This window comes from Silurus meridionalis, chromosome 8, assembly GCF_014805685.1.
Source record: "Silurus meridionalis isolate SWU-2019-XX chromosome 8, ASM1480568v1, whole genome shotgun sequence".
Classification (NCBI taxonomy): Eukaryota; Metazoa; Chordata; class Actinopteri; order Siluriformes; family Siluridae; genus Silurus; species Silurus meridionalis.
The window spans coordinates 3541161-3556962 of record NC_060891.1 but is presented as its reverse complement, the minus strand read 5'-3'; the positions used below and the strand labels follow the sequence as shown (position 1 = coordinate 3556962).

The 15802-nt window shown below is 38.5% G+C and overlaps 1 protein-coding gene across 2 annotated transcripts; it reads right to left on the bottom strand.

Moving 5' to 3' along the window:
* Window positions 1-926: 926 nt before the first annotated feature.
* gch1 (GTP cyclohydrolase 1) lies at window positions 927-15365 on the bottom strand. 2 transcript variants are annotated; one of them, XM_046855778.1, is made up of 7 exons: window positions 15300-15365; window positions 14572-14951; window positions 7746-7855; window positions 5192-5247; window positions 3953-3984; window positions 3402-3486; window positions 927-2968 (listed from the first exon to the last, which is right to left on the bottom strand). In XM_046855778.1, the coding sequence occupies exons 2-7, from the start codon at window positions 14948-14950 to the stop codon at window positions 2842-2844; spliced, it is 789 nt and encodes a 262-aa protein (XP_046711734.1). In that variant the 5' UTR covers window position 14951; window positions 15300-15365; the 3' UTR covers window positions 927-2841. The 2 variants fall into 2 exon arrangements, with proteins under 2 accessions (XP_046711734.1, XP_046711735.1); XM_046855779.1 differs by having other exon boundaries at window positions 15225-15343.
* Between the last annotated feature and the right edge of the window lie 437 nt (window positions 15366-15802).

Genomic DNA, 15802 nt, shown 5'->3' with positions numbered 1-15802 from the left:
CTGTGTAGGTTCACAAGATTCACCTATGACCTGTTTTAGAGAGTTCGCGTCTGTGTACCACTTTTTTCTTTAGAGGGTTTATCTTTAATATTACACCTTTACCAGCAGAGGGCGGTATTGGTGAAATAATCAACTGAGCCACCAGACACAACCAGCTGCTTGTTGGACCTGATAAGACTGCATAAAAAGAAGTAGGTTCCTGGGATGCTTGATGGTTTAAGATACAAGGTGAGACTTCCTGAACTTTATTGGTGATAAAGAAAGACCTAAATAAAACTGAAGATGCAATAAGCACTAAATACAGTATGTACCCTTAGGAAGCCCATTGAGCAAATCCTTTCTCAGTCCTCTCCTGGTGTAGTGGCTTTTATCTTCCATTTTACACTTCTACCAGCAGAGGGCGGTGTTTACTGATAAAGAAAGACCCGAATCAGGACTCGAACCCTAAAGCTGCTTGCACATTTGCAGAGGCTTATTCTTTAATTTCACATCTGTACATAAAAAGTACAGCTGGAACTAATAAGTGAGTATAAAAAGAAGGAGGTTACTGTGATGCTCACTGGTTCATCAAGCACTCACTGATATTTACAGTCTGACCCCAAGCAAGTTTGCTTAAAACTAAAAAGAAAACAAAATACAAAATTTGCATGATTTATAGCGATTTTCAAACAATTTATTTTCTTATTAACTTAACATCAGTTTTCTGTAAATTAACACTGAAGTGTATACGGGACTGTGTAAGTCCCGGGTAAGAAGGCCACGTGAACAGTACTGGAGCGCTAATATTAAGTGCTCGCTTTCTTGATTAAATTTTTACGTAAACACACGCACACACAAAAAGTTATGTATCTATTTTTCAAAATATATAATTCAAACACGAAAAACGAACAAATGATTATAGATGATAAATCTTCTAAACCTGATGATTAAATAGAATTTCTCTTTATGTAGTCAACATTTTCGTATGTATATAAATATTTGAGTAGTAAACTATATTTTCTTGGATGTGCATCACTGATATGAAAGCTCACATTCATTCACATTATCAAAGATGATAATTTTTTTTTTTTACTTAACTGCAACGTCAAACTTTGCTCCTTACTCAACAGAAAGAGAGAGAAAAATGAAGCGTGTCATATCAGAGGTATGGAAAACACTGAAGGTCTACAGCTAAAGTAACACTAATACACACACAGTACACAACATGGTGTTATGTGACTCATTGGCCTTGTGGTTCATCAGTTACACAGAACAAAGTTAATACAGATTGGGCTGAACGATACGCACCACACACACTGACGTGACAAAAATTACAGCACCACACTGATCTGGAACTCTTTAAACTAAAAATTGTAACTAAATTACAGAAGTTTCATTTCTGAGACATGTCTGTGGCTACTATTAGTGTCAAACAAGCATCTCTATTCAGTCCAATCAGAATCTCTAACATCTTTTAGTTTAAACCAATCAGAATCTCTTACCTCTATCTGTTTAAACCAATCAGAATCTCTTACTTCTCTCACTTTCAACCAATCAGAATCTCTTACTTCTCTCACTTTCAACCAATCAGAATCTCTTACTTCTCTCACTTTCAACCAATCAGAATCTCTTACTTCTCTCACTTTCAACCAATCAGAATCTCTTACTTCTCTCACTTTCAACCAATCAGAATCTCTTCCCTCTATCTGTTTAAACCAGAATCTAATACTTCAATTTCTTTAACCATTGAGACCACTTAATTATTTAAGTTTAGTCCAATTGGAATCTCTTAAGTCTATAAGTTTAAACCAATAAAAATGTTTTCCTGCTAATGGTTGAAATTATTTAGAGATCAAAATTTTAACCCCCAAAATCTGAAACCAATCACAACCTCTAAATGTTTTACCCAATCAGGGTCTTCACTCTCCATAAGTTTAAAACAACCAGAATGTCTTACTTCAGTTTATATCAACAAAAATCTACCTATTTTTCTGTTTCACCGTTTATTCTAATTATTATTATTATTATTATTATTAGCAGTAGTAGTATAAATAATATGGCTTTGGAATACACTACACCTCTGTCATTAAAATTTACTGCTTTGCATCATTAGATAAAAGAAGATTATGATTGTTTTCACATTTCACACACAGTAATGTATTTACCCTGGTCATTTGGAGACCTCTATGATATGATTGTGTTACTGCCAGCAACTTGCAGAAAAACTTTTCTTAAAATGAATTGTGCTGCCCCACTTTTGTGAATGAATCCACAGTAATCATGGCATGTTCAAAGACCTTGCAGTAGAGGTAGCACAGCCCAGAATCACTGACATACTGCAGTTACATACTGTGGGTAAGATCACAAATGTTTGGAGGTGAATACGGCAGTGATTTAAAAACTTAGAATAATCCCAAAACCGTCAATGAGTCTGTGATGGGCCTTCGAGAGTCATTTTTACCTTCACCGACTCTCATTTCTGTACTGGGTCTAAATTGTGCATAAATGGTTTTTGTATAACTAAATAAATATAAGTGGTTAAAAACTTTAAATTTTCTTTATATAACATGATGTCACTAAAACACTAAAAACGGTTGCCTATATTAGAATTTGAATCCATGGACCTTTGATTTTATCATTTAAAAATTGTGATAAACACACACACACGTACATGTCGAAACACCAGGATTAACTAGATAGATTAACTGAGGTATCTCCCATATTAACCTCTGAGAAAGCAAGCGATGGGAGAACACACTCGACAGCAGCACAGTCTCATTTAGAGACCAATACTGAAAAAACATGATGGTGAGGGATGGACGTGTTGGAGAAGACCGTCTGATCTACACGCAATGGCTCATCTCAGCTCCGGATCAACGCGAGGAACTCATCTCTGGTTTTGGGGTCCTCGCGGAAAACGCCCAGCATGGTGCTCGTCACTGTTTTACTGTTCATCTTCTGGACACCTCGCATCACCATACACATGTGACTGATGAGAGAGAAAAGAGAGTAAGAGAGAGTGTGAGATAATTTCAAGGTACATATTCAGACCTTTTCCACTATCAGCATATTAGCTCAATAATCAGCAGTTACAAATTAAAGGAGAAACCGACATAAATATTGACATAACATTTTGACTGTTCGTTGTCTGGATATGTACTTTTGACTTTTGAAGGAATACCTTTTAAAGGAATAAAATAGTTCCTATAATTGTATCCCTATTAAGAGAACCAGAGGTGATGGTGGGATGATACAAGGAAGAAACCCTGAGAGACCCTAAGGAGATCTGTCCTTATCTGGGCAACATTGTTCATTACAGTTTCATCATTGTTGAGGTTATCAACTGTTCAAAACCTAAATTCTAAATGAAAAGCAGGTTAGACGCATGCAAGCGACTGTGCAGGCATAAAAGGAAATCGTACGTTGCCTCGACGACCACTCCGACTCCGGATGGCTGCAGGGCTTCGGTGATGGCGATGGCGATTTGTTTAGTAAGACGTTCCTGGACTGAAATCAATAAAATACACAACATTCATAAAGAAGGAAGTATAGAGACCTTAAGAATCACAGATATTAACACACACAAATGGAATTATTACACACAAAGGAAAAATAAAAGAAATGATAGAGAAAATGAGAAAATCTAGAAAGAGAAATTAAGACAAAAAGAAAATGATATTTAAGAAAGATGGGGGGGCAAAATCATTCAAAAAATATAATAATACAGAAATAATTGATAATACAGAAATTGAACAGGATGGAGAGAGAGGAAGGGTAGATTAAAGAAAAACAGAAAGTTAAAATGTAGAAATAACAGCTTGAAAAGAGGGAGAGAGAGAGAGGAGAACAAGAGAGAGAGAGAGAAGAAAAAGGTGTAAAAAAAAAAAAAACAGGTAAAAGAAAATAGAAAAAAAGAAACAAGAGAAGCAAATAAGCTAACAAAAAGCAGTTGTTGGAAAAAAGTTCATGCTACCTTGCAATCTTCTGCTGTAGATCTCAACAATCCTGAAATGAGAGAAATGAGTGAGTGATATACACACACACACACACACACACACATACACACAAATACCGGCTGCTAAACCACCTCTTGTTTGCATGTACAGTATTTATCACATGGACAGTTTATTTGCTGGTGCCGCACTGTCAGTGTTTATTGTGTCATTGTGTTTTTTTATTGTCTCATTGCATTTGCATTTTATGCAGTCCTTTGTATACAGTAGGTTTGTATGTTCCAGTTGGCTTTGTGTCATTTAGTGTTAATTTATTTTTCATGAAGCACCTTGGTCTTGAAGGTACAATGTTTTGTTTTCACAGAGAACTAGAGTGTATTTCAGTGAAAAACCCCTTTGACTTAATGTATAATGTGAAAGGGAAGGAAAACGTCTAATCATTTCTCATTGATAAAATGATAAAATCACTCAGCATTCAGCATGAGGTTATATTTACCTCCACTCCCTCAAAACACTGAGTCTCACTAGAGACGGCATAGTGATACCGTAGTTAAACTGATCAACAACTTCTATCACTTGCTTTTGTGTGTGTGCGCACGTCTCGAGTGAACCTGTTGCCCTCACGTTACTGGTGTGTATGGTACGAGAAATGCTAAGCCTCAGCTATTAAGGTCAGAGAGGATCTGTGTGCTCCCTTACGCACTAAAGTTAATCTACTTAATGCTACACACACTTACGCACATAAACAAACAAAGCTGGCAGAGAGCAGCTCACTTTAATAAGCTTACAACACAGCGTATAGTGATTTACACTCTCCGGAATATGAGATGGTGTTGGACTACAGGAGGAAGAGGCCCACAAAAAGTCCTATTGCCATCATGGGTCAGGACTCTGAGCTGGTTGGCACCTATAGATACCTCAGTGTGTGTCAATCTTGTCATCAAGATGGACTAGAAGAGAACTCAGGGACTGTGTACAGAAAAGGGATGAGCAGACTGTGCTTTCTGGGGAAGTTAAGGTCCTTGAATGTTTGCAGTAAGATGATGGAGATCATCTAGCAGTGTGCATCCATCTATCCATCTATCCATCTATAATGCATAATGCACATACAGCTAATGCGTACGACCTACAACGCATAGCCATGTTCATACAATAAAAAAAACAAAAACATAGTACCACCTCTTGTGCGATTCTTCGACCCAGATGATCGTTTGATGAATCCTGTGTGTTTGTGTGTGTGTGTGTGTTATTTTACACACCTTGCCAGTTTGCTGAGGCCGAGCACCCTCTTGTTAGGAAGGTATCCTATGTGGACCTACAGGCAGCAAAACACAAAGTCAAATTCGAATTGATATTTGACTGTTTTTTTTTTTTTACTACACAAACAAAGACAAAAAAAAAAAACCACTGAGATTTGACATTTCACTGAGAGCGGACTTCCCGTCCGTGACTGTCGGAGAAGAAGAGATGAATCGGTTTAATCAGTTTTTGATTGAGAAAAGGAGAGAGAGAGGGGAGGGGGGGAGTGATTAAACACAGAAAGAAAAGACGGGAAAGAGACAGCACAAAGACAGAAAAGAAATGTATAAAGACAGGTAGAGATTTAAAAAAAAAAAAAAAAAAAAGCAAAGATGGGAAAAGGGAGCAAAAGAAAGAAAAGAAGAGGGGGAGGGAAAGAGAGAGAGAGAGACAGAGAGAGAGAGAGAGAGAGAGAGAGAGAGAGAATCAGTGTGTTTATAAGCTTGCTTGCCCGCAGGCCTTGAACAGAAGCTCGACTGAAATGTCAGCAACAATTTGATGAAGCTGAGCATGAGAAAGGGCAGCATATATACACACACACTCACTCACTCTCTCTCTCTCTCTCTCTCACACACACACACACACACACACACACACACACACACACACAAAACTTCTGAGAAGTATAGATGGATTCATATATGAGCAGTGAAAGCGTGTTGTGTGTGTATATATGTGATGTGAAGCATAAGAGCACACCTGTGTGTGTGTGTGTGTGTGTGTGTGTGTGTGTGTGTGTGTGTGTGTGCATGCGTGCGAGTGTGTTTGTGTGACTGATGCTGAGAGGCCTATCGGTGATGGGGGGATGCACAGCTGCCTGAATGAGTGACATAGTATTGTTGCAGTCATGGGGAGATTAGACAGGATAAAGACAGGTGGATAATGACAGAGAGAGAGAAAAAGAGAGGGAGAGATAGAATGAAAGGGGTGGAAGAAAGAATAGGAAAGACAGAGCGTGACAGAGAAAAAGAGCAAAAGTAAAAACAAGGCATTAGGTAAGAGAGAGACAGACAGAAACAGAGTAAATAGAAGAGTGTGAAAAACCAAGAGACAGAAAGTGAGGGGAGAAATAAAAAGAAAGAAAGAAAATGAAAAAGACAAAGAGAGACAAAGGAGTAAAAATACTGGGTAAAAGAGAGAAAACAGACAGAAACAGAGTAAATGAGGGCATGTGAGAAACAAAGAGAGAGAGAGAGAGAGAGAGAGAGAGAGAGAGAGAAAGAAAAGACAAAGTAACAGAGAGAGAAAACGAGCGTGAAAAGACTTGAGTAAAAGAAAGAAAAAGACAGAAACAGTGTAAATTAGAGAATGTAAGAAACAGAGACAGAAAGAGAGAGGAGAAATAAAGAGAGAGAGAGCGAGAGAAAGAGAGAGAGAAAGAGAGAAAAAATAGTATGGAGAGAAAGACAGAGAGGCATGTAAACAGGGACGAAAGAGATGACACCTAACAAAGTAAATTCCGAGTAGAAAATTAAAATGTTAAAACCTGTGTGCATGTGCATGTGTGTGTGTGCGTGTATGTGTGTGCGTGTGTGTGTGTGTGATCGGTGGCTAGTGCTGTCATCACGAGCCATTTACACGCTGACAGGGCTCGGCTGCGGAATGGCACACAGCTGCGGTGCTTTAGGGGGCGTGGCTTGTCATTTCCAGTCTGCATAGGACTTTCCGTCCATTTCACTGTGTGTGTTAATTACTGTCATTTGTGTCACCAAATCGAAAAGCAAAGAAATGTACTCTGTGCTCAGGTAAAAGTCTGGACACAACGGACACTGCTGTCCTCCAATCAATCAGCTAAGACTTGTTTTTTTTAGGTTAATAAAGCGAACAGGTTTATAGCTTATAGCTGCTCTGACAGGAAGAAGTTTTGGATCGAGGGCTTTATAGTCAGTGGTTTCACAGTCACATGATAAGATGCATTCTTTCTTTTAGAGAGAAAGAAAAAAAAAACGGAATGTCTAAAAGGAAAAATTTAGAAACTGCCTAAAGAACAACGCACACACAACGAGACAGACATACAGACAGATAGATATATAGAAAAAAAAAAGACAACCAACAGAAATATAAAATGAAAGAAAAAAGAATGACAGGCAGACAGACAGATAGAAGAAAAGAACAAAGAAAGAACAAAGAAAGAAAGAAAGTAAGTAAGAAAGAAAGAAAGAAGAAAGAAAGAAAGAAAGAAAGAAAGAAACAGACAGAGAGACAGAAAGAAAAAACAACAGATAGGACGAAAAAAAAATGTTGAAAGATTTTTTTGAAAAAAAAAAGACTAAAATAGATAAAAAAATAAGTAAATTAAAAGAAAGAAAGAAAGAAAGAAAGAAAGAAAGACTAAAATTATTGAAAAAATCAAAAGAAAGGAATGAAAGAAAGATAGAAAGATAATCTTCATTTTGCTGTGATTTTGTTGTACAGATGTATCTAATGATGTGATTAAACATGCACATTATTTGATTTGATATTTAGAGGTCACTCAAAGGTCAATCAGAAGAGAAAGGCACAAATGGCTCTTACTCTGCCGAAGATAGGGACGAGGTGGTGCTCGCACATGGAGAACATGTCAATGTCCTTCACGATCACCATCTCGTCGTGGTCTTCGTCGAATATGGCATCGTTCAGAACATCTGCAGACATAAACAAGAGAAAAATTACAATCTGAGCTCAGCATCCTCCTCTTCCACACAGATCCCTCTTATCTCTGTATCTCTGCACAAACACCACGTCCTGCTTTATCTGAGCGTGAGCACACGTCTACGCTTCTCTCACAGGCCGTTTCATTTCCTGACTGCCTAATCTCTCAGCCGTGTAACAACATGGATGTGGGGACATGGGGCCTGTCGCGCCACAACACTGGTGTGTCTCTCGCGCCGCTTATCAGCCCTTTGATCAGCAGGTTATCAGGTGCGTCCAATAATCCTGTTGATGAGCAAACTTTAATAATAAAGTCACAATAAACAGGTGATCACATCCCTCCATACACTCCATCAACACTCAGTAACATGTGACAGTGTCCCCTTATTATAATGCTCTACTTATACAGAGTTAATCATGGGTTAAAAAAAGGAGTGGAGCACAGAGAGAGAGAAAGAGAAAAGAGGAAATAATACACAAAAAAAAAAAAGGAAAAAAATCCCTGATTAGAGCAGAGATTTTTTTTTCTTCAGAAATATAAAAGGAAAGAAAGAAAAAAATATAATTAGTAGAGATTATTATTAATGTTTGTGAACATAAACATAACATTTTCCTTTTTAAAACTATTTTTTATAAAAACACCTGCTTAGTTAAATAATATATAAAATAATATTTACAATATTTTATGAAAAAATATATAAAACTCAAATAAAATAAATCATATTGATGCAATACACTTTTTAAATTTGTAATATGAGTAATCAATTGAATTAAATTAAATAAATGAATTTTATTTTTAGACCCCATTTGGTTAATACAGATGTGTATATAGGTGTGTGTGTGTGTGTGTGTGTGTGTGTGTGTGTGTATTTTACATTTAAATTCAAATTTTCTAAAGATATGATCTACTTAACTGTTCTACTTATTTTTAGCATACTTTAACAAAAGTCTTCATTCCTTCCATCCTTCATATGTGGACATAAAACGCTAAAGAACACATATCACTATTTCCAGGACGGATCAGATTCATTTCTGATACCGCAACTCTGACAAATTATTAATCCAACCACAGCTTTATTCCATGCTATAAAGTATAAAGAAGTTACAGGTGACATAACAGTCACTTCAATTTGTATCGGTCACAATACACACCCAGGATGTTAGATATTTTCCTCCATTGGCACACCCCCAAGTCTTTCATCACCATCAATGTTCAATTTTCATGTACAATTCTACTTAAAAGTCCTTTAAGTTATATATATTTTTTCTTTTTATACCATTTAAATAAATAGCCATCCTGGTTTACTGCTTATATTTTTGTGCGTGTATTAACTTTTCAATGAAATAGAATATAGCTTCTTAGTCAAACTCAACCTCACAGCAGCAGCTGTTCAATGACAGCCCCCAAACGCACACACATACACACACACAGCTTCTGAACAAAAAAGAACAGGAAATCAAATCAGCGTCAGACCCGAGCCGTCCCTCTGCCCCCCTTCCATCCCCACAAACACCACACACTCAATTACACGCAGTAAACGGCCCTGCGCACCAACGCAAACACACACGCAAAAAGAAATGAGTTTCCATGGATACCCTTTAAACTGGGGGAGATGTCAACGAGAGGTTCAGCTGCTCGAACCCTGAAATAAAGAAGCCAATCAGTCCATCTTGTGCCAGACATCACTGACGCATGCAGCAAACAAAACATGACGTTTCATTCGCAACCAATGGTTGGATGGATGGATGGATGGATGTTATGTAGGAAAGAAGGAAGGAAGGAAGAAAGTAAGGGAAAAAAGGAAGAAAGGTAGGGAGCTTATTGAAGTTGAAAATGAGGCTCTATGCTGAGGCTTGGGGTGGAGCAATGTGTTAAACCTTGTGTTAACGCCTCGAATTGAGGAATGAGATGAGGCCCTGTGCTGCTGAGGTGTGGGATGAAGCAATGAATTGAGGTTCAAGATCAGTCTGTGTGTTAAGGCCCTATATTGAGATTTTGGATGGGGAAACTGTGTTATATAGAGCATTGAGATGAGGCAATGTGTTGTGGGTCGGAATGATTCTCTTTGTTGAAGCTTGGGATGAGGCAATGTGATGAGTGGATGAGTCTCTGAATGTGTCTCTCAACTGAGGTTTGTGTTGAGGCACTGTGCTAAGGCTTTGGTGAGTCTTTGAACTGAGCCTTGGAATGAACCCCTGTGCTAAAGCTTGGGATGAGTGTCTTTAATGAAGCAGGTGAGGCTTGGGTAAAGGTGTAAATACATAAATAAATAACTAAATAAAAAAGGCAAATTAAAACCTTTGTCAAAAAATCCGTTTATCCATGACGTCCTTTCTTAGATATAAAATAAATAAATAAATATATTTTTAATCAGTAAACTTTTGTTTTATTTCTGGGCCAAGTCTGAAATTAAACACCAAATCCGCCATGATTCACACAATTAACCCCCCTGGGTGGCGTTTTGTGGGTTTTTCCCTCATAATGGCGAAACGAACTTAAATTACTGTCTTTATTGATCGTACAGATAAAAACAATACATCATTCAAATCTGTAAAATGTCTATAATTTTCTATATATAAGCTTCCTGACTTGACTTGAAGAGGTGCAGTTTCTCCGGTATCACCTCATTAACTGTCCGTGTGGAAACATAGCAAAGGCTCTTAATGATGTCCACACATCTCTGTGTCTGTGTCTCTTTGTCTCTGTCTTTCCTGCTTATTTACATGTATAACAAAGTTTTGAGTTTTGAAGTAATGCCATTAGCGATCTAAAATAAAAGACTTCCCTGGTTCGATTCTTACCTCTAGTTTCATATTAAACATTATAAGAAGTTTTTTAAAAACAGAACAATAAAATGTCATTAAAATTGGTTGCTGGTAAATCATGGTATGTCAGTGGTGCAGGTTTTGGTGATTTGGTTCTTGTACCTGAGTCACTTCTCATAGACTTTGAGTAACTGAGAGAATGTACAGGAAGGAGAAGTTTTGACCCTCTACCATCATGATCTAAGAGAAAACAGTGGTCTCTTAACTATGAAAAAAACAAGAGTCCAATAAGCAAAGGCTTGTTTGTCTCCCCTGTGATAGTGTAGTGGTTAGTGATGCGGCCTCTGCTATCTGACTCACCCGGTTCAATTCCTACCCCTTAGTTTTCCTTTGAATTGTTTAAAAAGTTTTATAAAAGAACCAAAAAAGGTCCTAAAAAAATCAGGTTCTTGCAGGAGATCCTGTGGCTCAATTGGAAGAGCTTTGCCTCTGGGTTGAGAGGTTGCCGGTTCAAACCCCGGCCAGGGCTCAAAGTTAAGAGTGTGGAAGGTTCCGGTGACCATAATGAGGAAGGTGTCAGAAATGGCTGCATGGAAGGTCAGATGTGGATGGTTTCAGAGGGCATATCCCGAACCAGGGGGGCATTAATCAGGCGTCTGCCCCCCTGGCATCAGAGAAGCTGAAAACAGGGGGTTATGAAGCAAAAACATCCAAAAAAGTTTCAACATAGGCTCCAGAGAAAAATTTTATTCCCCCTTCTTTCCTCCCCAAAATGCAAAAAACTTTTTTTTAATTCTGAGGCTGTAACTAAGCAGGTCTTCACAGCCTTTGTTCACAGTCACCCACTCCATTGCTCACCACCTACTAATTTCCACACAACTTACCCAGTGTAGGGACAAGCCAGATTTGAACCAGCAACCTCTGAGCTCAGAGGCAAGGCTTTTACCACAGAGCCATCAAGTCCCACAACTCACCTTCTTTTTTTGGGGGGTTTATCCTTCGTTTCATGCTTCACAGCAAGAAATTCAGACCAGAAAGAAACACAGAAAGCAGGATTCGAACCCTGAACCCCAGCAACAGCAAAATACCAGTCTTAACCCACTGAACCATCAGGAAGGACAGGCTGTGACACTTGTTTAGAGCAGGTCTATCTTTTTTTTTCAAACCATCAAAACAAGAATATGAAGATGTAGGAATCAGGAATTTAACCTACCTCATGACTAGCAGACAGAAAGCCAGGTTTGAACCCTGACCACCAACATTAACAAAGTACCAGCCTTCAGAAAGAAACCCACTAAGCCATCAGGAAAAAACAGGATGGGAAGCTTGATTAGAGCAGGTCTATCTTTCTTTTCAAACCATCAACACAAGAATTTAACACTAAAGAAAGATGTAGGAAACGAATACAGATGTAAGTAGCACAAGTTGAACCCACATTGTAAATAGCAGGAAAATAGCAGGATTCGAACCAAGATCCACCACCAGTGAGATACCAACATAAACTCAATGAACCATCAGTGAAGACAGGCTAGGAAGCTTGTTTAGAGCAGGTCTATCTTTCTTTTCAACCCATTAAAAACAAAAATATATCGCTAAAGAAAAATGTAGGAAGTGAATCCTGATCGTGACTGGCAGGCAGAAAGCAGGATTCGAACCCTGAACCCCACCAAAAGCATGACACCTGATTTAACCCACCGGACCATCAGGGAAGAGAGGCTGGGAAGCATGTTTAGAGCAGGTCTATCTACCTTTAAACCATCAACACAAGCATATAAAGCTGAAGAAAGCAGGAACATAAACGACATCGCAACTAGCAGACAGAAAGCAGGATTCAAACCCTGATCCTCACCATCAGCGAGTCACCAGCCTTAATCCAATGAACCATGGAAGAGATCAGACTGGGATGCATGTTTAGATGAGGCACAAGCCTTAAACCACTGAGCGACCACTGCTGAAAACATGTGTGCTTTTTTGGAGGGTTCATACTTTGTTTCATGTCAGGGCAGTAAGAAAGAAGGCATGTAGGACTGGTTTTGAAACCTTATCACCAGCATGGACTATATTAAAGACCATGTTCAGGCACAAGCCTTAACCCACTGAGCTACACACTTTTTTTTTTTCCTTTTTTTTGGGTGGAGTTATCTTTCATTAAAGACCAGGAAATCAAGAAATTAATCAAAAACAGAAAGGACAGAATTAAAATGTTTTCAGATTGGACAAGGTCCAGAAGTTTTATTTACCAACACAGCAACCAGCTCGACCAGGAATCAAACTCTCAAACTCATCCTCGTGGGGACCCTGACATTAACCCACCAGGCTATCACATCCATCCATCCATCCATCCATCCATCCATCTATCTATCTATCTATCTATCTATCTATCTATCTATCTATCTATCTATCTATCTATCTATCTATCTATCTATCTATCTATCTATCTATCTATCTATCTATCTATCTATCTATCTATCTATCTTATATGAAGTGAGGTCCAGTTAACAGCTAAAACAGGTGGAAGTAATAACTACTTTTTACTTAAGTACATGTCAGAGCCAAAACTTCTTTACTTTCACTTGAGTAAAAAAGAATAATCAGTACTTTAAAATCTTTTTTTTATTTTAAAACATGAGGATCTGTACTTCTACTTAAGTAAAGGATGTGTGCAATTTTTCTCACCTCTGGCGCCAACACCTGAGCTAATGTCACCAGTGAAACTGGCTTTGAAATTTAAGGGATCCTTTTTTTTAATAAAGTGGCTTATATTTCTTTTTCGAAAGGGGTGGCGAATTTTTCGATCAATCACACAAGAAGACGATACCTGGCTTGTCTCAAACAAACACATGTACGATAAGCATTTTTGAAGACACTCCTCTTTAGCCTTATGTCACTGTGATAATGAGAGTCGTAGGTGTGCCATGTCGCTGCTCCTCACCAGGGTAAAGGTCGCCAGGGGCATTGAACTCGGCTGAGAGCTTGCACATGCACAACTGGAAAACATGCCAACATGCTTAATAAGTGAGGGCTCTTAAAAATGCTGTCCAAACCAAGACCAGATGTTCGTATTGGGGTAAAACTAAGAGGGGCAGCTCCCTGCATCCACCACTCACAGTACAGGAGCATAAACAGCAATATTAGTCATCAGTAATACCAAAAATCCACAGATTTACATTATATACAAGCTGTACAATTATAAAACGCTTTCTGAGATATGAAAACACATTTTTTAATGTACTGTAAATACTCGTGCACTTCAGGAAATTTTTTTTTCTCTCACAAAGGTAATAACAGGGAAACGAAGGCGAGGTTCCTGAAAAGAAAAAAAAGCTTGATGAGAATGGAATGAGGAACGTTCGCAAAGCCGAGTCACTTCCTTTAAGTCAGAAACCTGTTGCTGAGAAGTTGCCTGGTGTGCCCATTCACCAAAACAAAACAAACAATAAACCAAAACTCCCAAACTTTATAGACACTTGCATATGTACTCGATCATTTATTATACCGCACAAAGCTCCTAAATCATCTTATTCTGCCTCATTAGGCTTGTGTTATTACAGATATTATCATAAGATGTACTCATGAGAACATGGTCACATACATTCCCACAGAATTGGGATCAAGATGTTGAGAATGGGATCAAAAGAAATCTGGAAATTTGGATGTGTATTATAAGTTTTGAGGAGATTTTGATTTTGGCTTGCCATATTATCCAGATGTGGAAGAAAAAAAATGACATGGCAGCAATTTAGTCTATATATTTTCCATATAATTGAATACTAAATGTATACATGATGGTCAAACATGAGGTTTGAAATCCTGTTCATAAGATTAAAACCTGCTCTATATAACAATTCCAGAAAACTAATGCTGAATTTCATTTTAGTGCTGCATGAACAACCCTCAGATCTCAGATCCAGGTTCAGAAACCTGCGTCCTTACCGTCACTCACCTATGATTTTCTCTTGATATCCCTTGGTGAAGAACTGCATGGCCGTGGCCGCTCGGTAAGGCGTCTTCAGAAGGCCTTGTCTCTGCGGATCTTCTCCCAGACCCCTGAGGATGGTGGTGTACGCAGCCACGATGCTCGGCAGGCTTATCTCGTTATCCTCCAGACTCCTGGTGCGCTCTTCCTTCCAGCTCTCCATCACAGACGAACATGGAGCACGGGGGATGCTCTTGCTATTGGGTTTCTCACCTTTGGGCGTCTCTTTGGGTGCTCCGTTCCACTTGGGCATCTTCTCCATCCCATCCAGAAGACCGTTCACGGCTGTATCGTTGCTTGAGGAGGCTTCGCTTGCTCTCGCACTCGGTTTGGGGGACTCCATCATACTTAGGGTGATGTTTTGTGGTAAAAGTGCATATATAGAGTATTGCAGTGTTAGTCAGACTTTTATGTGACGTGTTTAATGGTAAGATTTGGATACAAATATTATTTATATGCTTTAATATAATAATAATAATACTTCTTTTAGCAATAATTAAAACCTGTATGAATGCTCTCTTTTTAAGTCACACAGACAACAGTGTTAATTACACAAGCTTTGTAATAACAGCTTAACAACTCAATTACAAATTAAATACATATTTCAAGCTTTGAATTACCATATTTCTCTTTTTTTAAGATGATAATAATAATGATGGTTATTATTATTAAAAGAACATATTCAAAGGTCTCACTCGTGTGAAGTTTCCTCAGTTTGGGCTCTTCCAGGTTCCGCTGCCCTTTTTCTCCTCAGGTTTGCGTGCGCGCGCGGAACACCTCAGTATTTATAAACGTATGCTAATTTATGACTCGCTATTGGACACCATGACAAATCACGTCATCCTTTGGGAGCCTCTCGCAGCATCTCGCTGATTGGACGGAGTGCACTGCGTAGGCTGTTGAGCCCAACCGGATAATAGTGTTCCTACGCAGGGGACAACGAGAGGTTTGGGACTGGACAATTTTGAGGGGCTTTTTAAGCAGATGATGAGGCGCTAATAGTGTTAGAGGAGCACTGTGGCGCTGATGTCCTTCCTCTTGATGATGGATGCTTCTCAAATATACTTTGATTGTGTAGTGCTCATTGAAATCAAATTTATGATATTTGAATGATTATCACGATATCTTTATTATATTTAACCAACTTGTTCCAAGTCCCATATATTTCCACAAAAGTTCACAGTATACATATATATAG